This window comes from Panthera tigris, chromosome C1 (assembly GCF_018350195.1).
Source record: "Panthera tigris isolate Pti1 chromosome C1, P.tigris_Pti1_mat1.1, whole genome shotgun sequence".
In the NCBI taxonomy this organism is placed as follows: domain Eukaryota; kingdom Metazoa; phylum Chordata; class Mammalia; order Carnivora; family Felidae; genus Panthera; species Panthera tigris.
In genome coordinates, this window is record NC_056667.1 from 13547205 (window position 1) to 13574376 (window position 27172).

The 27172-nt window shown below is 60.3% G+C and overlaps 1 protein-coding gene across 1 annotated transcript; it reads right to left on the minus strand.

Annotated features, from left to right (window-relative positions):
- On the minus strand, positions 1-27160 carry ALDH4A1 (aldehyde dehydrogenase 4 family member A1). The gene is made up of 15 exons (XM_042996576.1): positions 27093-27160; positions 18109-18202; positions 17443-17535; positions 12805-12852; positions 11844-11999; positions 10211-10360; positions 10056-10130; positions 8830-9017; positions 6451-6524; positions 4914-5110; positions 4694-4741; positions 3722-3874; positions 2924-3045; positions 2029-2147; positions 1-1364 (listed from the first exon to the last, which is right to left on the minus strand). Exons 1-15 carry the CDS (start codon positions 27152-27154, stop codon positions 1252-1254), a joined length of 1692 nt encoding a protein of 563 aa, XP_042852510.1. The 5' UTR covers positions 27155-27160; the 3' UTR covers positions 1-1251.
- Between the last annotated feature and the right edge of the window lie 12 nt (positions 27161-27172).

A 27172-nucleotide genomic window follows, 5' to 3' on the forward strand; every position in this document is an offset into this window, starting at 1 on the left:
CCAACTTAAGTAACAAGCATTTATTGGGTGGCATCAGAACGAATCTCATTGCCCCCTCACAGTGTAGAATCGGTGGAACCGGGAACATCTCCAGCACCTCTCCCCAGCAGACTGCCCTGGCCTCTCCAGGGAACAACGCGGAACTTAGAAGGAAACAGCAACGTGGAAGGACGCCTGGGTAGCATCATACCCTGACCGTGGGCCAGTGTAGAACCATGGTGCTTGGGGCCAGCCCCATGGGGGACTCCAGGCCGGCTGTCCTTGAGGGAGGGCCAGCACTCTTAGGGTCCCCTGGGAACTGTCCTCCAAAGTCACCCCTTACTAATCCCCGGCCACCTGCAATGCAACTAGCAGGTTTTGGTGAATGTCCACCTACTGGCTGCATCAAAGAAGGGGCCACTAGGGCCCAGTCCACATGGAGCCACTTCTGTGCGAAGGAAGGAAGGTTCTACAGGCAATCCCCAGCCCAGGCTGGACGGGAACTCAAGGCTGGCTCTCGGGTCAGAAGAAGGTGGCAGCAAAGTCTCCCTGGGCCTGTTCTACCTCGGCCAGTGGAGACTGAGTTCCTGAGGGGGAACCCTAGGCCCACCACATAGAGACTGCCAGGAATCGCATGGCCTCCAAAGAACACAGGGACCCTGGAGAAAGGCACACGGGTGTCTAAGGCATATGGTCAGGCAGAAGTACCCGCTGGCTAGGACACCTAGTGAGGACGGTGGGCGGCCCAGACCCAAGAGGGCAAGGCCAGCTGGTGTCCTCTGTGCCCTGCAGGCCACCCTGGGTCACACCGAATCCTGGAGAGCCGGAGGAGCTGAGGCCAAGGCCAGGAGTCCCTGTGGATGCTGAGGCTTGCCAAGGGTCCCAGAGCTGCCTCCTTTTCCCCCAGAGGATCCCGGGAGCTCCGTTACTGCCGTTCCCCAGGTCCCTGAGCCAGCGGGCTGGAAAAGAGAGGCAAAGAACTGACAGGGCACCAGGTCAGACCTACCAGACAGAAGTTCTAGCACAGCCGGTGAGACGGGGGAGTGGCCCTGTTCCTCCCCAGCATGGTCTCAAACTAGAGCCCGCAGCTGCCCCTGCAGGGTGGGACAGGCCAGGATGTGGGCCGGTGTGGGGTGGGGGTGGGGGGACAGGCCTTGGCCCTGGGAAGGGGGCCGTCCTACGGGGAGCGAGTTGAAGGGGCTGGAGTGGGGCCGGTGTGCACCGATCAGCCGTCTGGACGGACAGGTGGACGGCAAAGGTGCGAAGCGGGGCTCATTGCATGTATGAGTAGCGCCAATCCCCCAGAGGCTCGTGGGTCTCCTTGATGACCTGGGGCGACGTCCACCGCAGGACGTAGTGGGGCCCTCCCGGCTTGTCATTGGTTCCTGTGGAACAGATAGCTCCGTTGTTCTCTGAAAAGACACAGCAGCTCCAGGCGGAAGGGAAAGGGGGCGGGGAAGAGTTGACGGAACAACGGGGACACCGGCACAGGCAACAAGCAGCTGAACTAAAACGAAACGTGTTCACAGGGCCAAGGTTTCCCGAGCGCATCTGTGCAGCACACAGAGCCGGAGGTCAGGGGAGGCCGGAACCAGTGAGCACAGGAGGCCCACGCTCCCCGGGTCTGTGTGCCCCACCTGCAAGGAGTGTCTGGGAGCACTGTGGAGAGAGCACCGCGCTGGGAGCCAGGAGCCCCGGGGCCTGGCCTGGGCTGTGCCACAGGGCGGCTGGGACCTGGGGCAAGTGCCAGCCCACGCTGAGTCTCGGTTTCCCCAACTGCAACACGAGGACGCTGAAGTGACCGGAGCATGGTGGTGAGAGGTGTGGGTGTTGGAACCAAAATGCCAGCTCCACCACCTCCCAGCCATGTGCCCTCGAACAAGTCACTTCCCCTCCCTGTGCCTCAATTTACTCCTCTGTAAAATGGGAAGAAGACAGCCCAGCGCCTCACCCACAATGCTTCCTATTACTCTGAACACCCTTGAGATGAGGCGATCGAGGTCTCCTGCCAGGAACTCGCCTCCCCTCTGGAAAGGGGGACCCACTCACCAGAGGCTCGGGCCCCCCCAAAGGGCTGCTGGCCCACCACCGAGCCAGTGGACTTGTCGTTGATGTAGAAGTTGCCGGCGGCGTTCCTCAGCATTGTGGTGGCCTCCTGGACAACATCCCTACAAGGCAGGACAGTGATAAAAGGGCAGCCGGCTCCCCTCCCGCCAGCCCCAGGTCCGACCTCCTCCACCATGCAGCCCAGCCCACACCGGCTGCCCAGCTGAAGCACTAGGCCGAGCTCGGGCCCGTGACACGGGCCAGCCACAGGCAGCGTCTTAGAGCCTCTGAGCCGCTTCTGGAAAGTGGTTAGCATGGCCTCCCTCACGGGGCTGCTGCACGAGCTGACCAGGAGGTCAGGCTCGTGCGAGCGGCCCATCCTGGTCCAGTTTTCCTGCCTCCCCCCCTCCCCCACCGGGAGCTTGGGGAACCTCCAGACCGCCACCCTGATCCCAGCTTCCAATCCCAACTCCACGCTCTTAGAGACAGGCAGGGCGGCAGCTGGCGCCACGGAGGAAGGAAAAGCCAAGACTCAGGCTTGGCACCTTGACCCCCGGGCTCCAACATGGCCTCTGCGAGATAAGGCAGTATGCTCCTGGCCCCTGAGCCCAATTCTTCTGCTCTGCAGCCTGAGGCAAGGACCCTCAGTGGGGCCCCATCAGACCCAGAGGAGCCGGTCAAAAGCATGGATTCCCCAGCCACGCCCCCAATAAGGGGACCCCAGAATCTACATTTCAGAAAAGAGTCTTGTACCCCTGCTGGGGAGGCCTGCCTGCCGGTCAGGGCTGAGGTGAGGGGAAGGGGCGGCGTTATTTCAAGGATCCAAGTCCAGGAGGGCGCTCGTGGGGTGGCGGGGGCAGGACACCAGGCCAAGAGCAGAAGGGCGGCCGCCACTCACTTATCCTGGGCGAACACTGCCCCCGTGAGGCCGTAGCTGCTGGTGCTGTCGACCAGCCGCAGCGTCTCCTTGTACTTGTCGTCCGGGTAGACGTACACGGTCAGCACGGGCCCGAAGATCTCCTGAGACGGAAGGAAGCCCCGGGGTCAGACACCCCCCCACCCCCCGCCGGCCCCAGACCAGAGCCCCAAGGCCTCCCTGTCCCCCTGCTCTGGCCTCTGCCTCTCCCCAGTCCCCGGGGCTCGGCCCACAGCTCCGCACCTGCACGAAGAGCCAGGCGTCTGCCGCTGGGCTCCCTCAGGAGACGGCAACACTCTGCCCTGCCCTGCCCGCCCCACCCTGACCTGGCAAAGGACCCGAGGGAGCTTGCTGGCCCTCCTGGCCAGCCACCCCTGTCCCCTCCACCACCCCTGCGCTGCCATCCTGGGCGAGTGCCTTGACTTCTCCGCCTCCGTCGGTCATCTGTAACACGGGAATGGGAACGGCCCCTCCTCTCAGACAGGTGCCCAGAGTTAAGAGTCTGTAAGTGTTCGCCGTTAAGGTCACGACAGCAGCTCGGTGGCCGCGAACGGCAGAAGTGCTATGACACCAGCAGGGTCAGCGGTGTCAAGGACAGAGCACCGGATCTGGGGTCAGTGGGCCTGGCCCCGCTCTCCCGGGGACTGAGACACTCCCTTTCCGGGACCTACCTCACATTCCTGTCTGTGAAATGGGATAATATCGCGAGAAGAAACCCACGTGCAAGGGCCCCACGTGCGCTGTGCTCGGGTGGGAGACTGTTCTCTACGCCCCAGTCACCTCCTTCATGATGGGCTCCCGCGGGTCCTTGCTCTCAATGATGCAGGGTTCCACAAAGTAGCCCACGGAGTCGTCGCACTTGCCCCCGGCCAGGACGGTGAGGCTGGGCGAGGAGCGGGCGTGCTCCAGCCACTTCTTGATGCGGCCGAAGGACTGGGGTTGGGGATGGGGGGGGAGGAGGGGGTGTCACAGACCGGCCGGAGGTGATGACAAGCAGCAGTGTCCCCAACACACCCCAAAGGGCCCGAATTCTGAAACCGGAGGGGGGAGACGGGAAGAAGGCAAAAGCCAGGATCCGGCGGAGTCACGGCAGAGACAAGGGCAGACGTGCACACGCGTGTGAGAGCGTTTGTGAGAATGTGTGTGTGGTAGAGCCACAACTACACCTACAGAAACACAACGCGCACAGTAACATACGCACACACCTACGCGAGGTCGCGCGTCTTCACGTTTAGGTACGTGCGTAAATACACCTGCCCGTGACGTGTACATTTACGAATGCAGATTGACGTGCACCTGCGCACGTGTGAACACACGCACGAACACGCACGCGTGCACACAGGTGTATCTGTTTCTGTTGGAGATACGTGCACACCTTCGTGCACGTGGACGTGGATGTCTATGTGGGTGACGTGCACGCACGCCTGCACACCAAGATCACGAACGTGCTCGCAGACAGGCACGTACGAATGCACGTGTGTTTGGGCTCATGCACGAGTCGAACCAGGGGGCGACTCGTCGAGCCTGGTTGTGGGGTGTGTGGGAAGCAAGTTCTCCGGTGGCGGACATTTCTGCCTTTTTCAAGCTCAGGGCGGGCGTGTCTGCGGGGCTGTCGGACCGTGGGCCTTGCCTGGAGCAGTGAGGCCAGGTCGCCCCCCCCCCCCCCCCCCCCGTCAAGAGCCCTGCGTCTCCTCCCTCTCCCACCCAGGCCAGGGCTCAGCCCCCCCGGGAACGCCTGCTCCGTGCCCGTACCTTGGCATCGATCACTGCAGAGAAGAAGGTCCCAAAATCCTCTGCTGGCTGGAGGCAAGGGAGGCACCGGAAGACAGAGTCACCGAGTCACTGCAGGCCGGAGACAAAGGGAGCCCCCTCCCCGCGCATCCCAGGCCTGCCACCGCCAAAGCCACAGCGCGGGAGCCTCCAATCCCATCAGCCACCCGCTGGGCCGCGGCGGGGATGAAGCGCCACTCACGTCGCCCACTTTGATCCTGCCGTGCTCCTCCAGCAGCCGCCCTTTGATCTGCGGCCACAGCGACTGAGGCACGTAGAGGCGGGAGCAGGCGGAGCACTTCTGGCCGCCATACTCGAAGGCCGAGCGCAGGGTCCCGCTCACCACGCTGTCCACGTCGGCCGAGCGGTGCACGAAGTGGAAGTTCTTCCCGCCACACTCTGCAGGGGGGAGGGGGCGCGGGTGGAGCGCAGGCCTCTCGGCAGCAGGGCACCCGCCGCGGCGCCTGCACCTGTCCGCAGGTGCGCCCAGCCCCAACCCCCAGCGGACGGGCTCGGGAGAAGGCAGGGCCGCGGCCGGACATCATCCCGGAAGCCGGCGAGCCAGGCCCGTCCCGCTCCGCGGCTGAGGAAACAGGCTGGGGCAGGGGTGCCGCCCACCATCGAGGCAGAAACAGAACCGGAATCCCAGGCTCCCAGGAGCCAATCTACTCCCAGAAGTGGGCACGGCTTGCTTTGCACCTTGCCAACCCCCCAGCCCAGCGAGAGGAGAGGGGTCCGCTCCACGTCGGCCCCGAGGGCTGGCCCCTCTTCCCTACCCACGGCGGCGACACCCTTCCCCAGGCTCCTCGGCCTCCAGGCCCCGGCTTCCTCCCACATCAGCTAACAGCAGCTCCCGTCACAAGGCACTAAGCACCCACCAGGCTCTGCTCAAAGCACTTTCTGCTCTGTCTCACTAAAGCCTCACAACAGCCCCCCTACCCCCACCGTTATCGTTCCCATTTTAAAGACAGGAAAACTGAAGACGCGTCTGGCTGGCTTGGCGGATAGCACCTGAGACTCTTGATCTCTGGGTCGTGAGCTCCAGTCAGAGCCTGTCTCTCCCTCAGGGCACAGTGGGAAGGAGGCAGAGAAGAGAAAACCGTGGACAGCTCCCTGCTCCCCACCTTATAAAGGGCGGCACTGGGGTGCAGATGCCACAGCCGGCTGAGGGTGCACCTTCTCTGACCGCCCCCCCCCCGCCCCCATCGGAGCTCGGACCAGCTCAGGAGCAAGAATGCTGAACCACCAGCCCCCGCGCTGCCTTGGACGGCCCCGGGGCCTCCGCACACCCCCTCTTTCCCTCCTCGAATTCTGCGCTGCTCTCGTCACAGCCCAGCATCACCATCTGCGCGTCCACTATCTGCCTCCATTCCCGGAACACGAGTTCCTGAGGGCTGGGTCTGTGTCTCTTGCCATCACGCGTCCCTGGTCTCCAGAAATGCCTACGTAGATGCTAAACATTTTATTTGCTGAATGACGAATGAATGAAGGAATGGATGGATGGATGGATGGATGGATGGATGGATGGAAAAATGCTCATTCGGAGGCCAAAGTCCTTGGTGCGACCCCCTGGATCTAGCACAGCTGAGGCTCCGCCCCTAAGCCCCTCACTTCTCAGCTTCCACAGGGCTGCCCCACCTATGGGGGCCTCACCTCTGCCTCTTCCTCTTCCTCCTTCATGACGGCCAGGGGAGGGTCCCTGGGGCCACAGGGGAGGGTGCCAGGAGAGGGGCCCTTACCTCCAGCCAGGCGTGGGAAGGTGCGGAACCGGTCCAGGTTCTGGGCCACCTGCTTCCACAGGTGTTTGAAGGTGCTGAAACCAGAGGGGAGCGCAAGGCTGAGGAAGCCAGCTGAGGTCACTGAGACAGCGAGGGCCTTGGCGGGTGGGGAGTAGGCACCACCACAGGAAGAGACCCAAAAGCCTGGCGGGTGGGGGCAGGGGTCCCAGCGAGGGGGGCAGGGAACTGAGTAGGCGGGGGCAGGTGAGACACCCACGGGGAGGCAGCAACGGCAGGCCTGGCGGCAAGAAGACGCAGAGAAGGTTGCGCGGGGGTCCTGCCTCAGACGCTCATGGCCACGTGACCTGACACTCATTACTCGACCTCTCTGAGCCTCAAACCGTGCACCCCGCCCGGGCACGGGAGCGAACAACCCACCCGGCAGAGCTGTTCCGTGGCAGCTCTAATGTGGGTCAAGTGCTCAGGTCAGCGCAGCCGCGCTTCAGGTGCCCGGTGGGGGGCCAGACGCCACCATGGTCCGGGAGAGGCGCCCCCAGCCCAGCGCCCGGGGCTCTAGAGGCCAAACCAAGGAGCGCCCTGGGAGAGAGAGCTCAGGCCCCCACCTCCTCCCCAAGATCCAAGTGTGACCAACCTCAGCACCACAAAACAATAAAAATGCTAATCACCAGGGAGCCTGCGACACAGTAGCTAATACTAATTTATGACTTTCCTACCTTTAAGCCCGCTGCTCGTCAGAGCATGGCAAATGGGGGCCAGGCCCGCTCCGCCCGCTAATAGGCAGGGACCCGTAGGGCCCGCACTGGCAGAGCGGGTCTTTTCGGAAAACGGTCCTCCTCAGCAATTCTCACGCCGCCACCACACCTGGCAAACCCTAGCCGGAAGGGGGGTAGGGGAGCCTGAGGCCGGGGAAGGGAGACTGGAAGCCACCGCAGGTGTCCCCAGGGACACCTGGAAGGACCCCAGTGCCGACCCCGACATCTCCACTCAGATGACCCTCGGGCACCTCGAACTCCAAGCGACCGGCATGCGATTCGTCACTTTCACCCAAGCCCTCCAGGCGCCCACCTCGGTGCCCTCTGGGCCCCCTCTGCCAGAGCCCGGACGTTCCCACACACAGCCCTCCTCCGCCGATCCGAGTCCTCGGACAAGTGACCGCATCTCCCTGCCACTTGCTCTCTGGGATCCATTCCTCCCGTCTCTACTCTGGCCAGGCGTCTGCTGTCCCTCCCTAGATGCGGACACGCGGACAGCCTCCTCACTGGTCTCCCGCTTCTGGCCGCCAGCGACTTGCGCACAGGGCAGTCGAAGCAATCATCTAGGACGGAGGCTGCGAACGCAGGGGCCCAGCAGGGCCAGGCTGGGAACGGATGACCAAGTATGCAGACAGCCGGGGCCTGGTGAGGGTGACAGGGACCACAGAGCACCCGGACCCCACCTCCAGCCAGGGGGTGCCACGGGGGACACGGAGGCCCAGAGGGCTCAGGTTCCCAAAAGAAGCTTGAAATCTCAACTGGATTTTTGCATGAAACTGCCCCAACTGTGCCAGGATGATCCATCTTGATAAGGAGTCAAAGAGAACAGAGCCACTTCCCATGTCCAGCTGGAGAACTACCATTTGCAATCTTTGCTGGAAACCAAGCTGCTTAATGCACACCCCCGTGTGTAAAGCTTCCTGTGGCTCCCGTCACCTTCGGGATGAAGTGCGGACACCCCGGCGGGCTCCCAGGGCCTCACAGTCACGGGACTAAACGTCCCGAAAGGCAGGACTTGTCCATCCACCTGTTCGCTGGACAGACACCTGCCGGTGAGTAAGTGAGGTGTCACGATCGAACCACTTCCTGTCTGCACTCGCTCACCTCGGCCCCGGAACTCTAAGCTCCAAGCCACAGGGAACCACCACCTCCCAAGGCGCAGGGGCTCTGGCCTGGAGGCCCGGCATGTGCTGCTCCCTCTCCTACAACACTCTCCCTCCCCGCTCTCTGCTCAGCCGTCTCCTCTGCTTAGGTGCCACCTCCTCCGAGAAGCCTTCCTGACTCTCCTCCTCCAATTCATTCCAAGCTCCCTGTGCCCCTCCCAGTGACAGCAGTGGCATCAAACTCAGCGTCACCAAACATCCGTAGGCTGCATCCTGCCTGTGAAGCTCTTCCTCTTTGCTAACTCACCGGACCCTCACGATGACTCTACAAGGTAGGGACCATCGTTCCTGGTGAACAGGTCAAGAAATGGAGGCTCAGAGAGGTGACGTGGGCCACCGGTGGCCACACAGCAAGTCAGTGGGTATGGTCAGTGCCCGACCGCCAGCTCCCGCACTGAGGTCGTGAGGCGGCCGCTTGGCAAACGTCCCCACGCCACCCGGCCCGCCCCGACCCGGGGACTTACGGCACGCTGCCTGTGAAGTTGATGCCGCAGAGGTGCTCTGAGCTGGTGACAGTGTCCCCAAACGTGGGCCCGTCAGCCGGCACAAACTGGATGATATTGGGGGGCAGGCCAGCCTCCCGGAGGATGCGGTAGACAGCAGAGCTGGCCAGCATGGCCGTGTCACTGGGCTTCCACAGGACCACGTTGCCCTGCCCGGGAGACACGGTGACGAGTCACAAGGCCAGGGGTCACCAGCCCGACTCCCATCCCATCCCGAAGCACGGCCATCCCTCACCTGGAACCGCCAGGCCCCCGGGCAGGCCAGCACGTCCCCTACAGGACCCCACTCCTCCTCCAGGGGTCGGACACGGTGCTCTAAAAGCCCTAAGTCAGTGAGACCACACCCCGCCCTGCCCGCCCCCCGCACTCTGGCCAAGGCCACTCTTCCTCTGGAAGCCTGTACAGACTGGTCCTGCCAGCACCCCTCAGGCAGGTCTGTTCTGGGTGTTTCCATGACACTGGGCACTCACTGGGTGTGGCCGGGCAAGCACTCACAGGGCTGTCTCTACACGTGTCCTGGGCGAAGACACGTGGGCGCCTGGGCGTGTGCGTGTCTGTCTGGGTGCGGATGCACAAGGACAGCCTGGGGCAGGACCATCCTCAAGATCAGCCAGCCGCCCCACGTGGGGCCCAGGCCCCGCCAGTGTCAGCCCTCCCTCGAGCCACCTCCAAAGGCAGGGGGGCATCAGCCCCATTCAGCAGGAGCTCATGAGGGTGACGGCTGCCTCCACCCTGGCAAGGGCAGGGGAGCCAGGGACTTTGAATCCTCATCTGCGTCACCGTTTCCTAGATCTGACAGATAAATCAGAGAGTACACAGCAGGCGCTCAAAAGCGATGTGTCCTCACCATCAACGTTCTCCACACACGGAGCCCGCACCAGGCCAGACGTGACCCGCGTGCGGCTTCGCTCGCTCATCACAACCCTATTATACGTGGGCTTTCCTAGATCTCCACTTGGAGGAGGAGGAAACTGCCTCAGAGAAGTTCAGGGGCCTGGCCTGGGGTCCCCCGGAGCAGGGCAAAGCTGGGGTCCAAACCAGTCTCTGGCCCCAAAGTCTTTCCACGGGCCCACACTGCCTCTGCCTTCTGGGCATCTCCCACGACCAGGGCTGGGCCCCTTTCGTCGGCTGAGATGGGATGGAGAGCCAGCAGCCCCGTGCCCGCCCGCTGCCCACATCTCACTCACCATCAAGGCTGGCGCCCCCGCCAGGTTGCCGCCGATCGCCGTGAAGTTAAAGGGAGAGATGGCCGCCACGAAGCCCTGGGGTGGGGGGGGCGGTGCGGTGAGGCCAGGCTCAAGGCTTCCAGCAGGCTCCCGCCCGCCCCGCCACCCGAGGGTACCTCCAGCCCCCGGTACACGACGCTGTTGGTGCTGGGCGGCACGCTGAGGGGCTGCTGACCCTCCAGCTCCACGGCAAACTTGGCATTGAACCGGAAGAAGTCGATGAGCTCAGCCGCCGCGTCGATCTCCGCCTGAATCACCGTCTTACCCTGCGTGCAGGACGGCCGGGGGGTCAGCGGCCGCAGACGTGCCTCCCGACGGCCCCTTTCCAAGACCGACCGTGTGCCCACGGTGACGTCATGCCCACAGTGCTGGCGGCTCCTTCCCCCCGGGGTGAGGATGTGCCCCCGTCAGGGGCATCTGGACCAAGAAGCGGGAGGCAAACGTCTGCTTATGCTGCCCGTTCCTCCTGATGGCAAACGTCCCAGGGGTGGGGGAGGGCCTCATGGGCTGCAACATGGGGCTCTTCCGGATCAGGGCAGCCCCTCCTTGGCACACACGGTCACTGGCAGCTGTCATCCTGCTTGGGACCTGGAGCTACAGAAGCCACGGTGCACTGGCCCTGGCTCTATGAGGCGGCCACGCTTCCTACAAGCGCCAGAGTTCTTAGTCAAATAAAGCACCTTCATCTGGTGGCAGACTGTGTGCGCCTCTCCCTGCCCAAGCGTGGCTCATCCGGGACGCTGGGGAGCCCACGATGCCACCCCCCCCCCCCCCCCCCCCCCCAGGGGCTGCTGAGAATCCGGAGACACTTTGCTGGTGAGGAGTGGTCATACCACCTCCGTGCAGCAGAGGGCGCTCTCGCCACAGGACAGTGAGCGGGCATGGGGGCAGTGGGGTGGCCGCCCCAAATGCCTAAGGCTTGCTGCTGGGGAGGGTGACATTAACCCTTCTCCCTCGGCTCCCTTCCCAACTTTGAGCTGTTGATGCTACTCTGGCTCAACGTGCACTCAACCGAAGAACGCCTATCAGGAGCTTCTGTGACTCCAGAGAGATGCTGTGTGTAGCCCAGGAAGACGGAGAACAGTTAACCGGGACCGCTGTCTCCAAAAGGCTTGTAAAGGGGTGACAAACACACAACTCATTACACCCAGTGCGATCTGAGCCGTACTGATGCACACACAGCATGCTACAGGACCACAGAGGCGGGGCTCATCTTTCTGGACAGAGAAGAGTCTGGAAGCCCCACGGAGGAGGTGGCTTCTGGGCAGGATCTCAACAGGAAGAGTCCACAGGGCACAGAAGAGTGGGCATTCCAGGCAGGACAGCGGGCAGAGGCAGGGAGACGGGATGCCTGCAGGGCCCAGGGATCTCGCTAAGTCCAGGCTGGCGGCCTCCTGGGCAGGATGGCCTGGCGGGGAAGGGCAGAGCGGCCAGGGAGCTGGACAGAGGCCGGAAACAAGGGGCCCTGAGTGCCGTGCGCAGGACTTGGGACATGACGGTTGGTGACAGAGAGACCCTCGTGGTGTGGAAGGCTGGAGGGACCGCCTGGAGGTGTCAGAGAGACCACTCCGAGCGCCGCGGAGGTCTGACTGAGGCTGGAGGGCTGGACGGGACCTCAAGGACATCTTCTGGCTCCAGCAGGCACAGCACGTCCTGGTACCCAGAAGCTGCTTGACTGACGTGTGCTGCATCGGAGGGAGTATGACCGCCTCCCACACCCCACCCCGGCTGTGCCCATGGGCACCTCACCTGTCCCACCATGGTCTTGGCCAGGACCTCAGCCCTGCGAGGCCCGCTCAGCATATCTGCGGCCTTCAGGAAGATCTGGGCCCGGTCTGCAACAGGCTTCAGGTCCCACTCTTTCCTGGCAGCCAAAGCGGCCTCGATGGCTCTGTTGAGTAGGGCCTAACGAAAGGGAAAAGGTTGGGAGCTGCCTCCTAGAACAGGAAGGGCCCCAGGGGAATGGGCGAGAGAGGAGATTGGGGATCATTCATTCTCCAAGGACCTGTGGCTTCCTTGGCCCTCAGTGCTGCCCACCACAACTCCCCCCCACCCCCACCAGCTGCAGACATGGTGTCCCATCACCTGCTGGCCCAGCCAAGGCTCAGAGCCAGTCCTGCCACCATCTGCAGGTCTGAGGGACCTCCCAGGTAGGTCAGCACCAAGTCCCTCCATGGTCAAACCTGTTCCACTTTCTCTTGTGGTCTCATCAGGGCCTCCCCTTATTCCAGGGGCCCCCAAACCCACCAGCTAGTCTCCAGCCCTCAAGGTCAGGTGCCTGGCCTTGCCTTTGCTCGGCCAGAACCCCAGCCTGAGATATTCACTTGCTACCGGCATCCCTGATGGCAATTGTCCCCGTTGCCGCCTGAACGCTGGCTCCTAGACCCCCTGCCACAGGGCACCTCAGCCCTTCTCGCCGGCCCTCCATGATGCCGAGCCTCTGTCTGGCTTTCCATCCAGGGCGTCTCCAATTTCTCTGACTCAGCCTTGAAGACTCTACTCTCCCTCAAAAGCCAGGCTGCCTCACGGCCACAGGCATGTGAGGGGACATCAGCCTTGGCCCACACAGCTCTCCTCTGGCTCAAGTTAACCACAGCGGGCCTGGCCTTGTGAAAGACTCCGCCCCCCATGGCCAGAGAGGGAAGCAGCGACGGACAGCATGTCAGCAGCCAGCAGGGCAACACGGGGACAGTCCCCCACCCAGACTCACCTTGTCTGCATAGCAGAACTTGGCCACCTTGTGTCCATGGTTGAAGGGCTGAAAGATGAGAGAAGAGTGAGGTCCCTGCCCAGGAGGAAGGTGCCAGGACGGGTGGGGACATGGCCGGGCTCAGAGCTCGCTTTCTAGGCAACAGCCGTCAGCACACTCACTCTCTCCCCTCCAATCCCCTCCAATCCCCACACTGATCTCTCTCACTTGGGGGTTACGGAGCACCTGCTGTTCGGTGAGGGAGATGGTTCCCACTCCAGAAGGTTCATGGTCCCGAGAAAGGCAGGGACTGCACAGCCTCAGGGAAAGCGTGAACTTCGTGGTCAGACAGACACGGGATCGCATCCCAGCTCTGCCACCCGCTAGCTGGGGGCCATATGTAAACTGAGTCCCCCTTTCCAGGTCTCCCCATGTGGGAAAGGGGGACCCCCCGCCTCATGGCATGGGGAGGGGGGGCCAAATGAGCTCACAGGTGAAAATGCTTCCGGAGCAGGCATGGCACGCGGCTGCGGCTCAGGAAGGGGTGATGCCACCATGGGAGGCCCCCAAACGAGACACGGGAGTTGAGAATCGCTCAGGATTTCTGCTGTGCCCCAAGTGCCCAGGGGACAGAGCAACCGCTTCTCCAGCCCCTTGCACGGGACCCAGAGACACTCATCTCGAAGGGAAGACCCTCAACAAATATTTACACACGGAACCCGGCAGGGCCGCGTGCGAGCATAAGCAATGCATCAGGGAGACGTTTCACTTCTTTACGCCACAATTATCAACACTTCTGCCACCCACCCGTCGCCCGATGGGCCCTTTGGGGCTTTCCTGTCTAATGTGGCAGCCACCAGCCGCATGTGCATGCTGACGTTTCAACTCAGCCACTCTCGGCTGGCACCTGGCACAGCCCTGAGGGGCCGGGCAAACTGACCGATCCCAAGTTGTGCTCCCAGGGCTCCAGGTATCACGCCCTCTGGCCGCTGATCCAGCAGTGGGGGCTCCGGACGCCTCCTGTGGGCGACTCCCGCCCCGAGCCATCCTCGGAACCCTCAAAGCGGGGGCCTAGGGTCTCCACCCTCACTCCTGCACAGCCTGCTCAGGATTCCATCTGGACAGAGCCACAACATGCCTCCCTCCCCCATCTGCGAAAGGGTACAGCCCTTTACTCTCCCCCAAATTACAGATCTAGGAGTTTCCTGGTCCATCCAAAGTATACGCCAGTTCCTGGCTCTATAAACCCCAAGCGGGTGTCATCACGGGGCTTAGCCCACAGTTAGCCCCTAAGCCTCGCTCTGGAGAAATCCACCAGGGATAACGGAAGATGCTGTGTGGACGCCTCGGGATCTTTCTTGCCTGTGGCCAGGACTCAGTCGCGGGCTGGGCACAGCGTGGCCGTCCGGGCACATGTGACATGACACAAAGCCCACACTACACCTGCGTGAGGACCAGGGCTGGTCAGGGGGAAGCCTCTGCACATCAGGTGAAGGATTCCCAAGCCTGCCCCTGGGGCCCTTTTTTTTTTTCTCTCTTTTTTGACAAACTAGCTACAGGTTCCGCTTAAGGGACAGGGAGAGGCGCCGTTACAGCTGACGTGGCCTCCTGCACGCGGGTGCCGGGCACTTGACAATGACCCTACATGGAACCCCCATTTTACACACAAGAAGACTGAGGCGCGGGGAGGTCAAGACCCGACTGGCCCAGCTGGGGTCAGGTGCCCCCTTCAGCAGCCTCAAGGAGTGGGGCCACACGGTTTCAAAGGTGGCCACCAGCCAGCACCGTGGGGGCAGGCGAGGAGCTCCCGGGTCTGGGCACAGACCCTCCACGGAGGCAGGCACCACACTGGTCCGCCTGGGGCTGGCGTCCCCGGGGCTTGGTTCCCGGCTCTCTGACAGCTTCCTCCATCCTGGCTCAACCCCAGCTGTCTACTCGCCTTCCCACCACAAACTCCCCAGCCGCCCGTGAGCCCTGGACACGCGTGGGCCTACGTCCAGCCTCACACCTTCTGCCAAGCCCTCGCTTTTTCACTCTGCTGCCCCGAAACTAGAAAGCATACTCTTGTGACAAGCGACAGGGCTCTTCTGGAAAGTCTCGCCCTCCTTAACCCCCCTCCAGGGACTCCCCAGCACTCCCGGAATAGGTTCCTTCACCACAGCCGACAAGAACCTCAAAGTCACTGCCAACGACCTCTCCTTCTCTCAGTGGGGCCCTGTGTCCCCCGCCCCCCTGGCTTCCTCTCTGTGGCGCACTGGGCCTGTCCCCACCTGCGGGACTCTGCCCGAGGACCCCTCTGCCCGGCAACCTCATCCTTGGGGTTCGACTCAGCGGCCACCACTCCAAAGAGGCCTCCGACCGCCCAGCCCCACGTGGCCCCCGCGTCGCCGGCGTGGCACCTGTGCCTCCCACGGTCCCTCACCAGCTGGAACTCGCGTCTCTTTCCTCGTTGACCCATGTGCCATCCTGCTGTCCCCCAGGGTGGCTCCGAGAGGGCGGAGCCATCTGCCCAGGGCCTGGGCCCCAGGAGGCGTGGGTGGCTGGCGGGATTTTATTACCACGACTTACAAGTGCTCTGCTAGAAAGAAGGGCTGAGGCAGATTTCTGGCTAATTTGGCCACAGAGAAAGCCGCCTCGTTTGCATTCCAAGGCCCTCATGTTGCAACTGGTTGGACTGCACGAAGCTAGAAGCCCCACGTATGCCTGTTTGCGCAGAGTTTCAAAACACGTATCTGTGTATACACACACATGCACACACACACTTTTTTTTTTTTTTTTCCATAGCTGAGGTGGGTATTTGCTTTAAGCCTTTCTGAGTTACAAAGGGTCATGGCCACACAAGGCATAAGAAGGGATGGGGCGGGTCCTCTGCCAGGGGCTCGCCCTCAGGCTCCCTCATGGGGATGTGCTGCAAACTCCCAATCCTGGCCAAGACCCCCAACGGTCACAAAAGCAGGTCACTCCTACCTTTGGCCCGACAGACAGGTGGGGCACAGGCGCAGGGGACACTTCTCAGCCCTCAGCACAGACCACAGGCCTCTGGCACTTCTTAGGAAGAGCAGGCTGCCTTACGGCTATCCCGCGTCTCGCAAAAGCTCCGCTGAGGGAAGCACTCAGGCAGGTGCCTGAGGGACCAGCAGGCCGGCCGGCCGGCCTCCCGCTGGGGCCAGAGACACAAAAGCGGTGAGTGGAGAGGGCTGGCATCGTGCGTGGGAGTGGAGACTGGGGGGTGGGGGGTTGGGGGGGGGGAACAGGGCCCCCAGAGAGCCGCCCACTGCCGCGTTCTAGCACTGTGGTGCCCGGCAGGAATGCCAGCCTTGTGCGGCCACATCTTCCCACCCCCCAGAGAAGCCGGACATGGGCGTCTGTACCCAAAATCTCCCCCCATCGTGAGGAGATGGGGAAAAAAGCCACAGGTGTCAGTTTGCACCCTGAGCCCCAGATGGAAAAGCTCCCCCAGCAGCAGACACGGGCCTGCAGGGCGGCCCCTTGGCACCCCCAGGCACTGGGCCGTGAGGATGTCCTCAGCCGGCACCAAGGGACAGGGCGCAAGACGGCGGCCCCGTGAAACACCGCGCATGCGATGGGAGACTCCCGTGGGGACCCTGCTTCTCACATCACCATGTCCTCCCGCCACCCTCGGGAGAAATTCTCTCCGGCCCCGTATCGGGAATGGCTTCTCCCATCGTGCAGGTGGATTTCAAGAACACCCTGACTAGTGTGAGTGATGTTCTCTTCCTGGGGTCACTGGAAGGCCTCAAGGCAAGCCTGGGCCGTCTGCCACACCTAGGGCGCCACGGTTCTCACTTTGCGGCCAGGAGGTCACAGTGAGATTATCCTACCGCACTGTATGTGAGTCAATACACTGCCTCCAACTCTTCCCTAGAAATAGGGTGTGAGGGTGCCTTGGTGGCTGCCGGCTGAGAGTCCGACTTCGGCTCAGGTCATGATCTCAAGCCTCGTGAGTTCAAGCCCCGCATCAGGCTCGCTGCTGTCGGCACAGAGCCCGGTTCGGATCCTCTGTCCCTCTCTCTCTCTCTCTCTCTCAATCTCTCCTCCTCCCCCGCTTGTGCGCTCTCTCTCTCAAAAACAAATAGACATTAAAAAAAAAAAAAAAAAAAAACACAGAAAAGGAAAGAAAGAAATAGGGTGTGAATGAATCTATCATGTGGAGACACGACAGGGCCTCTCAGATGCGCCTCTAGAGGGAGCCTGGCTCCAGCAGGAGGGCTTCTAGGAGGCGGCGACACGTGGCCAGGCCCCGGGTGCTCACCTCAGATGAGCTCGTCTTCTGCTAGAGCAGCAGGTTCCAAAACAGAGGCCAGGGCCTGGGTGACTGTCCCTTCTTTGGAGGGATCACCTCAGTTCTGACGTTCTGTCCTTCCTTCCTACTCTCTAGGTGGTTGACTTTTCTAAAGAAGACGGCGAAGCGGGTGGCAGTCACGGGTTTCACTCCATCTCGGCGGGCATGAAGTTGGCACCTTTTATGACTATACTTCCAAGGCGGCTTTGGGCAGTGAGCTATCGGGGCACGGAATTCAAAATCTGGGAGTGGACCAGACAGCCCTTTGCAGGCAGCGACCCTGTGTCGAGCTGGTGTATTGCCTGAGAGCCAGACCCCAGACTCGGGGAGACGCCCCACCCGCGCGCCAGACTCACCGACACCTGGTACCGTACGTCCGAGGTCCACACCTCTTCGTCCCCCACCACACACGGGATGGCTTCCGTCCGGCCCTTCAGGTCCTTCAAGGCCTGGGGAGAGGACGACACAGCGGATGGGCACCCACCTCCCCTCCCTGCCCCACCCACGAGCCCGGCACGGAGTCCGCAGACACAGCTGCCCGGCCGGAACGGGTATGAGAAGGGGCCCGGGTCTGAGGGCAGAGAGCGTCTGCTCCCCTCGGGGGACAGCAGGACTCAGCCCCTGGCCACTGTCCCCTGCTGTCCTGAGGGAAGGGGAGGCCAGTGTTGACGGTCTTCCCGTTATAAAAAGATCAGAAAACCATATCTGAAATGTATGGGAAATCTCACCATTTTTAAAATCCTGGCAATTAGTGGGAGAATGTCTTTAAGCATACAACACCTGTGGGCTTACAACCCCCGACCTGGACTGAGCCCCCAGGTGGCCCCGGGCCACACCCTGCTGCTCCCAGCCTCTCCGGTCCTCCAGTCGCACGGCTGTCCCAGACCTGGTCTCCTTCCCAGGCTGGGGGCAGGTGCAGAAGGGGGTGGTGACTGGAGGCACGGAAAGGCATCCTGGGGGGCTGCCCGAGGCTGTCCCCGCTCCCTCCCTACCCCCACTGGGTGTCCCCACCCACCCCTTACCTTCTCCAGCGCATCTCTCTCAGGGCTGCCCTGCGTGAATGCCAGGACGGGTTCATTGGCCACCGTCAGGGAGGGGGTGTGCCTCCACCGCAGCCTGGGGTGCAAGAGCAGGGGACAGAGGCAGACGGGTCAGTGGTGGCCACTGCCAGACCCAGCCCCTCGACCTCCAACAGCGGGGAGGGGCATCCTGGGCTGGCCCAGAATCCCAAAATCCAGAGCGAGTACAGAGCCAGGGGAGGGGGGGAGAACTGGCCCTGGGGTCCAAAATCCAAGCTCTCGTCCCGGACCTGCCAGTGTGTGCCCCTGGGCACGTGACCCGCCTCCTCCGGGCCGGTCTCCACATCCGCTGAGAACAACCATACAAACTCACACGGCTGTCTGAGGTGTAATCGACGCAAAACCCCTTCTCAGCGTTTTGCACCCACGGGGAGGGCTGACTCTCCCTGGACTTCCCCACGATGCAGCCCCTTTCCCAAACGGCCCCGGGTTACTGCTTTCCCCAGCCCGAGAAGGCAGCCCGGCCCAGAGCGCAGTCTCATCAGAATGCGACCCAGCTGGGATTCTCTTGGCACGAGGCGCTGAGCTCCGGGTGGGCGAGAACATCCAAGATGTGGGTCGTGCCCTTGCAGGAGCGCCCCGAGCTCAGCTCGCAGCCACAGGGAGGGCTGGTTGGGGGGCTCAGGGTCTGAGTCCAGGGTGCCGAGTTTCAAAACTTCCTTGGCCTGGAGACCCTACTGAGCCTTGAACCTTATGACCCCACAGACGGGTGACCACTAGTGACGACCCCCCCTAACGTGTCTGGGACTGGAAGGGTGGGGGACAGATGGGGAAGAGCCAGGACTTGAGGTCATTCATTCCAGAGCTGGAGCACCAGCTGGGGGACTCCTCCAGGCCACAGGGGCCCTCGGCCTGTGAGTGCTGGGGGCACTTTCATCCATCCTTTCTCCCTGGGAAGGGTCTGGCTCAAGGACCAGTCTGGAAGACCCAGAGGAAGGACACAAAGCCAGGGGCCACGCGGGCCAGCCCTTCCTTCACTCCACAAGGTTCCGGGGCACCTGCTGTGTCCCTGACACTGCTCCAAACACTGGAGATAGAGCGGTGGCCTAGACAGCAAGGCCTCGGGCTACACGCAGCTGACCTTCAGTGAGGGCCACGGACGAGCGACACTGTGATGACAGAGGGGATGTGAGAACGAGCAAGGAGAAGGGCAGGGCGGCCCTAGCCAGGGTGGTCAGGGAGGGCCTCTCCAAGGAGGTGTCCTTCTGAGGGCCATCTGGGCTCTGAGAAGGGCTGGGAAGAACATTCCAGGCCCAGGGGAAAGCAAGTACAAAGGCCAGGAGCAGGAAGCACGACAGGAAGAGCTGAGAGGGGCCTGTGCCGTCCGGGAGGAAGGAGGGCAGGGCCCGGTTGCCCAAGATTTTGCCTAACGGCAAAGTGAGCTCAGGCCTCCTCCCTCCTCCCCCCCCCCCCCCCCCCCCCCCGGCAGCACCCCCCACACCCAAGGAGGCGTGTCACGTTCCTCAGGCCCCACCCCGCCCCTAACCAGAGGCAGAAACCTCCCACCACCCCCTGGGGTTACGATGGAGAGCTCGGGAGACAGTAACTACAGATGTGCTGGATGAGAAGTCAGAGTCCACACAGACCCCCTCCGCCTGCTGTGGGGGGTGGAGAACGGAGAGGCTGGAAAATGGCGGCAGCCACGAGCCTCAACACCAGTCGGGAAAGCGGGGGGCAGCGTGTGCGTCTGGGGCCCTCTGGAAGGTTCCAGCAGCATCTCTCCGGGGCCTCGGAAGCAGCAACCACCACCACCGATCAGCCAATCAGATCCCGCCACCTCCTCTGGCAGCCAGGGTGCCGCCAGGAGGAGTGTGGGCTGGGGGCCTGGAGGTGCGCGCCCCAACCCCAGCCTGGACCCCAGCTCCCGGGGGGTGCCAAAAAGCGCAGCTCTGGAAGCAGACAAATCTGGGACCGCAACCCAGACGCGCTTCGCGACATCAGCCTGTTATTCCAAACTCGGCAGGCCTTGGACTCCCCGCCTGAGAAATGGGGTCGAGGCCACGTGCCCCGCAGGGTCAGCGTGAGGTTGAAAAGTGCTGGCCTCTCCTCACCCTCCTGCTTTGTAGCTCTAAGAAAACCGCCTTCTAAAACCGTTTTTAATGTCTATTTTTGAGAGAGAGCAACAGAGCAAGCAGGGGAGGGGCGGGGAGAGAGGGAGACACGGAATCCGAAGCAGGCTCCGATCTCCGAGCCGTCAGCACACAGCCCGACGCGGGGCGCGAACCCATGAACCAGGAGATCATGACCTGAGCCGAAGTCAGACGCTCAACTGACTGAGCCACCCAGGCGCCCCAGAAAATTGTCTTCTAGAACGTTACTGCACCAGGAGAGCCTGGCGGGCTCAGTCGGTAGGGCACATGACACTTGATCATAAATTAAAGTTCCGTTTAAAAAGTATATATGTATTTTACTATGTTTTATATAGTAACATAGTCTATGTGTATTTTTTGCTATGTTATATATAGTAACTTATTCTATGTATTTTTTTTACTATGTTATATATAGTGACATACTCTCTCTGTATATTATTTTACTATGTTATATATAGTAGCACATTCTATATATGTTACTGCACCAGGCCAGGTGTTCAAAGGCAAATTGGTTGTCAAACACCCCCAAGGTCACCACAATCAGGGGCTAACCCTGGGGGTTCTCAGTAAGTACTGCTGCAATAAATTTAACACCACATTCCATCCAGCTTAAAATGCAGAATGCAGTAGCTACCAGCCTTCCGGCACCTGTTCCCTCCCAGGCCTCTCTCTACCTTCCCCAGGGCAGAGGCCCACTGTGACCACAGGATCACTTTCTCCAGGGCTTCCTCTATGCCTGGCAAGTCTCCAGGCCGTGGCCCAGCTGCCCATCAGTCCGAATGTGGGGAACAGAACTGAAAGATCAGCCTGAGTCCACGAGAGCCAGAAATAACCCAAAGACACCTGACAAAACCACCCCACCCCTTTGATTTTGGCTCCTGGGCCAGTTGGGATGAACAGGAGTACCCTTCCTGGGCTCCAGGGAAGGCAAAGAAGAATCACTCACAGGGCCTGGAGCCTCTGGTGAGGATCTTCGAGGCCCTTCGAGGCCGTAGGAGGCAGGACTGCATTCCTTAGTCACAAGCAAGGGCCAAGAGACAACTCAGATAAGGGCAACAAAACTTGCCTATTTACTCATCATGCATTTTCTGAGCACTTACCAGGTGCCTGGCTCTGGGATGCAAAGGTGAAGCCAGCCTGCCTTTGTCAGAGCAGCTCTCGGCCCTGCCACTTAGTCTGAACTTGACTCAGGGACCCCTAACAACCTGGGTGCCGGTTCTGCTCATGACCTGGGCCTCTGAGCTCAAGCTGCCCCTCTCCACCCTCTGCAAGTACCAGGATCTGAGCTAAAAAGGTCACAACACTGGGGCACCTGGGTGGCTTGGTCGGTTAAGCATTTGACTCTTGGTTTTGGCTCAGGTCACGATCTCACAATTCCTGGGTTCCAGCCCCACGTGCTGACAGCACGGAGCCTGTTTGGGATTCTCTCTCTCTCTCCCTCTCTCTGCCCCTCCCCTGCTCATGCGCGCACTCTCTCTCTCTCTCAAAACAAATAAACTCTTTTAAAAAATTAAAAAAAAAAAAAAAGGTCACACCACCAACACATGGTCTGCAACAGAACTGGACAGAGCTTTGGGCCAGCCAGTGCAACCCCAGAACTTTACAGAGGGGAACACTGAGGTTCGGAAGTGTAGGGCCCAAGCTCCCAGGTCACCCTTGGCCTCCACCCTGGTCCCAGGGCACCCTCGGACCTGGACTGCATGCGTGCAATGGCCAAGCTGCTCCACTGTCCCCAAGCAACTCTCCAACACAGGCCAGAGTTAGTTTTAACATGAAAACTTGATCACACACAGAGAGAGCAAGCACTCCGCCCAAAACCACTCCATGGCTTCTCGTTTCTTCCACAACAAAAAAATCAGAATCCTTACTGAGGCCTCCAGACTCACTTCCCATCAGGCCTCCAGACTCACTTCCCATCACCACCCGACCCCCCCCCCCCCCGCCCACTTCGCGGGCCACCCAGGTCTTCTCTGGAGTCCCCTCTGCTTGGGAGGCTACCCTCACAGCGCCGGGACGGGGCCCTGTCGGGCCATCTCAAAGCCCCCACGCTCTTCCCAGGGCACCACTGACGGTGTCGGCTCCCCCAGGCCGGCCTGCACCCACTTGGCTCACCACCGGCCACACTGCCTGGGACGCAAAGGACACACTGGTAAACCTTTTGTCAGACTCATCAAGCAGAAAAGAGGGAGGAAAACAACAACAATGAACACCCAGGTGTTGTCAGAAGGACACCAGGCCCCCAGGACAACACCAGACCCCCAGGACAGGACTCCCATCCCAGTTAGCTCTTCTGCTAACGCCTGGGGGCTGGATGCAGGTCCCCAGTGACTAGGGCCAGGGGTGACCAAGGCCCAGGAGAGGAGCAGAAAGGAAACTAGCGTTGCTTCATTCAGCTTCCAGACTTTCCCGGCTGGTATCTGGGACCTGATAAGGCCAATCCTCCTTATCGCCAAGATGAGGGGCCTGGAGCAGAGAGGTAAGCAGAGAGAAAGTGCGGGGGCCCCAGGGCAGGTCCAGAAGGGAGCGGCATCAGGCCCAGGCTGAGCTGTTTCCACTTTATTGCCCAGGAACATCAAGGAATATTTATTAAGCACTTACAGCTCGCCTGGCACTATGCTCAGTGATGATGTCCCGAGTCCAAGCTGCGAGAGCACGAAGAAGGCACCATGATCATCCCCATCATTATCATCACAGAGGAGCAGACTGACCTTCTGAGATTACTGTGCGGTGCATGGCTCTGGTCACAACTCCCTGACCCTGAGCCTGTCAGAGGCCCCTGAGCAGTGGGGCCGAGGGGACAGGTGCGTCCTCCTCCCGCCCAGCACTTCCCACCTGAGGAGAGAGGCAGGCGGTGGCTTGCTGTCCATGGACGCGGACAGCTCAGCCCAGGGCCGTCCGCTCCATGACATGTCTACCAGGAAAGGAAGGGTCTGGGGGGGGGGGGTAAGACACCCCCCCAAGATGGGCAGGTGTCTGCCCCTTCCCCTGGGGTGAGCAGGGTCAGTCCCAACAGAACGGGTTTTGCCTCAGGGTAATGAATGAGCATAAAGGGAAGGCTCACTCCGCCCCCTACCATCCTCGTGGTGCTGGGACCCCCTTGTCTGAATGTCCCTGATCAAAGACGACCACTCAGACGACCCCACTGGTGGGGCAGGCGATCAAAAATAATACTTAAAGCAATGTTCTCTAGGAGCAGACACTCTCCAGAGTGGTTTTTGTGTATGAATTCATTTCATCTCCAGGGCAATCCTATGAGGTGGCTCCTATTATTTACCTTTATTTACCACTTGGGGACACGAGGCGGCACAGAGAGGCTGAACAACCCGCCCAGGACCACAGAGCTACTGAGAGGTGAAGTCAGAATCTGCCCCATGCCGTCCTCTGGTCCATCCCAAGAGCAAGTGCTCCGCACCGACCGAATGCCAGGCCGGGTGCTGGGTACCAGAAGCAAGTGCTCAAGGTTTGCCTGTGATGACAGCCCGGGTGGGGACTTTTAACAACCTCTGAAGCAAGTATTAGGATCACTGCAGGCTCTATTTATTCCTTCACTAAGTCACTTACGTCAGGGGTACCAGACCCCAGCAATCTACCTGTCACATCGCGTCCAATCCTTCTGCTACACGGCTGATAGGATTATCCCCATTTTACAGACAGGGCACTGAGGGGCCAAAGGAGAGCTGCCTTGCCAAGGGCGCGAAGTGCTGGGTGAGTGTGGGTTCACCATGGGGGCTGGGGGGGGGGACATTCCAGGCAAGAGGTGCTGCCTGGCCTCTGCTTAGGGGACTGAGAGAGCAGAGTACGTCCAGGGGACGGTGGGATGTGCCGGCCTGTGCCCGTCCTGGGGGGCAGGCAGGCGGGACAAACATTGGGGAGGCTTGAAATTCTGAAAATTAAACAGGCAGGTGGGCTGAGAGGAGTCCAAAGTGACCCAGGACTCCGGCAGGGAACAGGACTGTGGCCAATTCCAGCCCACCCATCCCTGCTGGGGAGCAGGGGGGTCATCTCTGCACCCTTCGCACCCAGCAAGGTCTGGTACAAGAGTAATGGACAAAATAACATTCGTTGTAAGCCTGCTATGCGCCCAAGATAGTTCTTTTGTTTATTAAATTTGTATATAAACATAAACATGTATCTTGACTCTTTCCAACAAGAATTTGCAAAGACATCACCGAGGACATCCCCCCTAGAGTCAATGAAGTAGAGAAAAAAAGCAGGAGGTCAGGGCCAAAGGAGACAGGAGGCAGTCAACCGGGGGGTCTGGTGTACTAGCTTAAGGCCTTAGACAAATCTTCCTTAATTTCCAAGGGCCTCAGTTGTTTAATCCGTGAAATGGGAATAGTGACGCCTACATCATAGGCTCCCGATGAGCTCAGTAAAATAATCCACACAGAAGGCCAATGGCAGCTATTGCCGTTAGTGGCTATCCCTGGGCCATCCCTGGCTCAAGTCCAGTTGTAGTAAGTACCTACTGGCAAGAAGGGCTGTGAACATCATTTCTTCACCAAATGTTTGCTCGGGGCTTCCCAGGTGCCAGACACACTATGAGGCCCTGGGGACGGTAAGGTAGACAAGTCCATGAAATAAAAAAGTCAACTACAAAAATGGATTTGCAGGTGAGCCCACGTGTATACTGTGGGTTTTCTTCTTTTTTAAAAAATATATATTCACGGAAACTTCAAAGGATATTAGGGGCGCCTGGGTGGCTCAGTACATTGAGGTCCGACTCTTGGCTTTCAGCTCAGGCCATGATCTCACAGTTCGTGAGTTCGAGCCCTGCCATCGGGCTCCGTGCAGACAGTGCAGAGCCTGCTTGGGATGCTCTCTCTCTGCCCCTCCCCCGTTCTCTCTCTCAAAATAAATAAATAAAATTTTTTTAAAGGGTATTAAAATGATGACAGTGGTTACCTCTGTGTGGTGACATTCCAAGTGACGTGTGTACCCTTTTCTGCTTTATCTGCACGTTTTACAACGGACACGTGTTAGCTAAATAGTCACTGAATAAATGACAAAGTGGCCAAACATCAAACCTGTTTTTCCAAAGTAATGGCTCTCCGCTGGGTGCACTTCTGCCCTAGGTGACAATCAGCGATGTCTGACATGTTTCTACTGTCACAACCGCGGGGTGCTAATGGTGTCCAGTGAGTAGAAGCCAGGAACGCTGCACAGCCCCCGCAACCCAGGATTACCCAGCTCGAAATGTGAATGGTGCCAAGGTTGAGAAACCCTAGGGTCTAGGGCACCGGGCCAGCTGCTCTACCGAGAGAGGTTAACCTAACTCTTCAGATCTGATTGCAAAATGCTTTTCCTCCATTCTGGAAGCTCTGTAATTAGGAGCATGAATCTGGAGTCTGACTGCGAATTTGGTCTTCCATTCGCCTCAACTGGAAAATAAGTTTCCCTTCTGTAAAAACGGGGATAATACAGTGCTTATTAGCGACAGCACCATAGGTCTGTGGCACTCGATCGCTTGAGAAATATTACTATTATAAGCTTTTTTTTTTAAAGAATATAGATTGCTTTCTACCAGATATTAGAGCTTTTTATGGCTAAGCCCTCCTCCCGCCACCCCCCAACCCCGCCGTTAAACTGAAAAGTCCACATGCAAATCTCAGGGGTACCCTTCTCTTCCAGTGTTTAGCACAACATCCGCACATGATGGGTACTCGGTAAATACAGGAACATATGGAGCTTCCGTGTAAGGTCTGCGGGGAGGGGAGTGGGTGTCAGAGCGCAGGGAGAAGCCCACAAAGGGGCAAGTGTGACAAGTGCAGCCCCCAATCTTGGCTTGGGAGAGGAATGTGCCTTTCCTGTGCCCTTCCTTACCTATCGAGCCCCCACCCACAAAGGACACACAGCTGTGTTGAAACTGACCCATGTCCAGGGCACCCCCGTGCCATCCCTTGGGACACTGATTAACTCAGAAAGGGCATAGCTCAGCAGAGGAGACATGGCTGGTCACAGTCCTAGGGGTCAGGCAAACAAAACTCAAATTGGGGGTGGGGGCTACCCAGCTCTGAAAGGGAGGCCCAGAGAAACACCCGTCCATCAGACTGGGCCCCTCTGGGACAGGGTCTGTGTCCTACCTATCCCTCCCCACCCCCCACCCCCAATACACACACACCCTGTCTAGCCCAGAAGAGGAAGGGGCTCTAAGAACATCTGTCATTCGTTGAGTGGGCACGGGTCCAAGAATCCAACTCCACAGCCTGGAAGTTTCCAGGGCTGATCCACCTTGAAACTACACGTGGGTTTCTTCACCTGTAATCTGGAATATCTACCGCACAGTTTTAAATGAGAGTAATAAACGACGATCATGACTAATAAGAACTGGGCACTAAGTGCCAGGCACCGTTCGGGCACTTTGCATGTATGGTCTTCCTTAGTCAGCGTCTGATACATTATACGAACTCCGTAAGGATTACTATTCCACCTATCAGAAGGAAGAGTCCCTTTCACTCCCGGTAATTAACTTGAAAAGGGGGAGGGCCGGGAAAGAGAGTAGACGTCCCAGTGGAAAGGACAGAGGAGACTCAGGGAATCCCAGAGGTGGATCCTGAATGTGAGACCAAGGGTGGGGAGCTGAGAAGCGCTGTGCGAAAAATCGAGGCGCACTTCGGCGGTGGGTCCAGCATTAGGAGAAAGACGAGCGCGAAGGAGGCGACTTTCCGAGCAGAGCGTGGGAGCCAGGAGGGAGTCCCCCCTCGCGGAAGGCAAGAGACGGTGGGGGTCGCAGCGGGAGGAAGGCCTGGGTGCGGGGCGGGGCGCCAGAGGAAGCGACCCCCAGCCGGGGGACCCGCGGGACCGTGGCGGGGGTCCGGCAGGGAGGTGAGCACTCACCCGGGCCCCCTCCAGGGGCGGGCCTGCAGGGCGCGGCGGAGCGCGGGGCACAGCGGCAGCATCTCGAGCGCGCGGCGCGG

What these genes read in the sequence shown, in the direction of transcription:
- ALDH4A1 (XM_042996576.1), bottom strand. Translation starts at nt 27,154, where the DNA reads ATGCTGCCGCTGTGCCCCGCGCTCCGCCGCGCCCTGCAGGCCCGCCCC. An exon ending in AGTTCTGCTATGCAGACAAG is followed by an intron (nt 12,000 to 12,804) that starts GTGAGTCTGGGT and finishes CCCTTTCGTTAG; the next exon opens with GCCCTACTCAACAGAGCCAT. An exon ending in TGGGGGGGCCCGAGCCTCTG is followed by an intron (nt 1,365 to 2,028) that starts GTGAGTGGGTCC and finishes TCTGTTCCACAG; the next exon opens with GAACCAATGACAAGCCGGGA.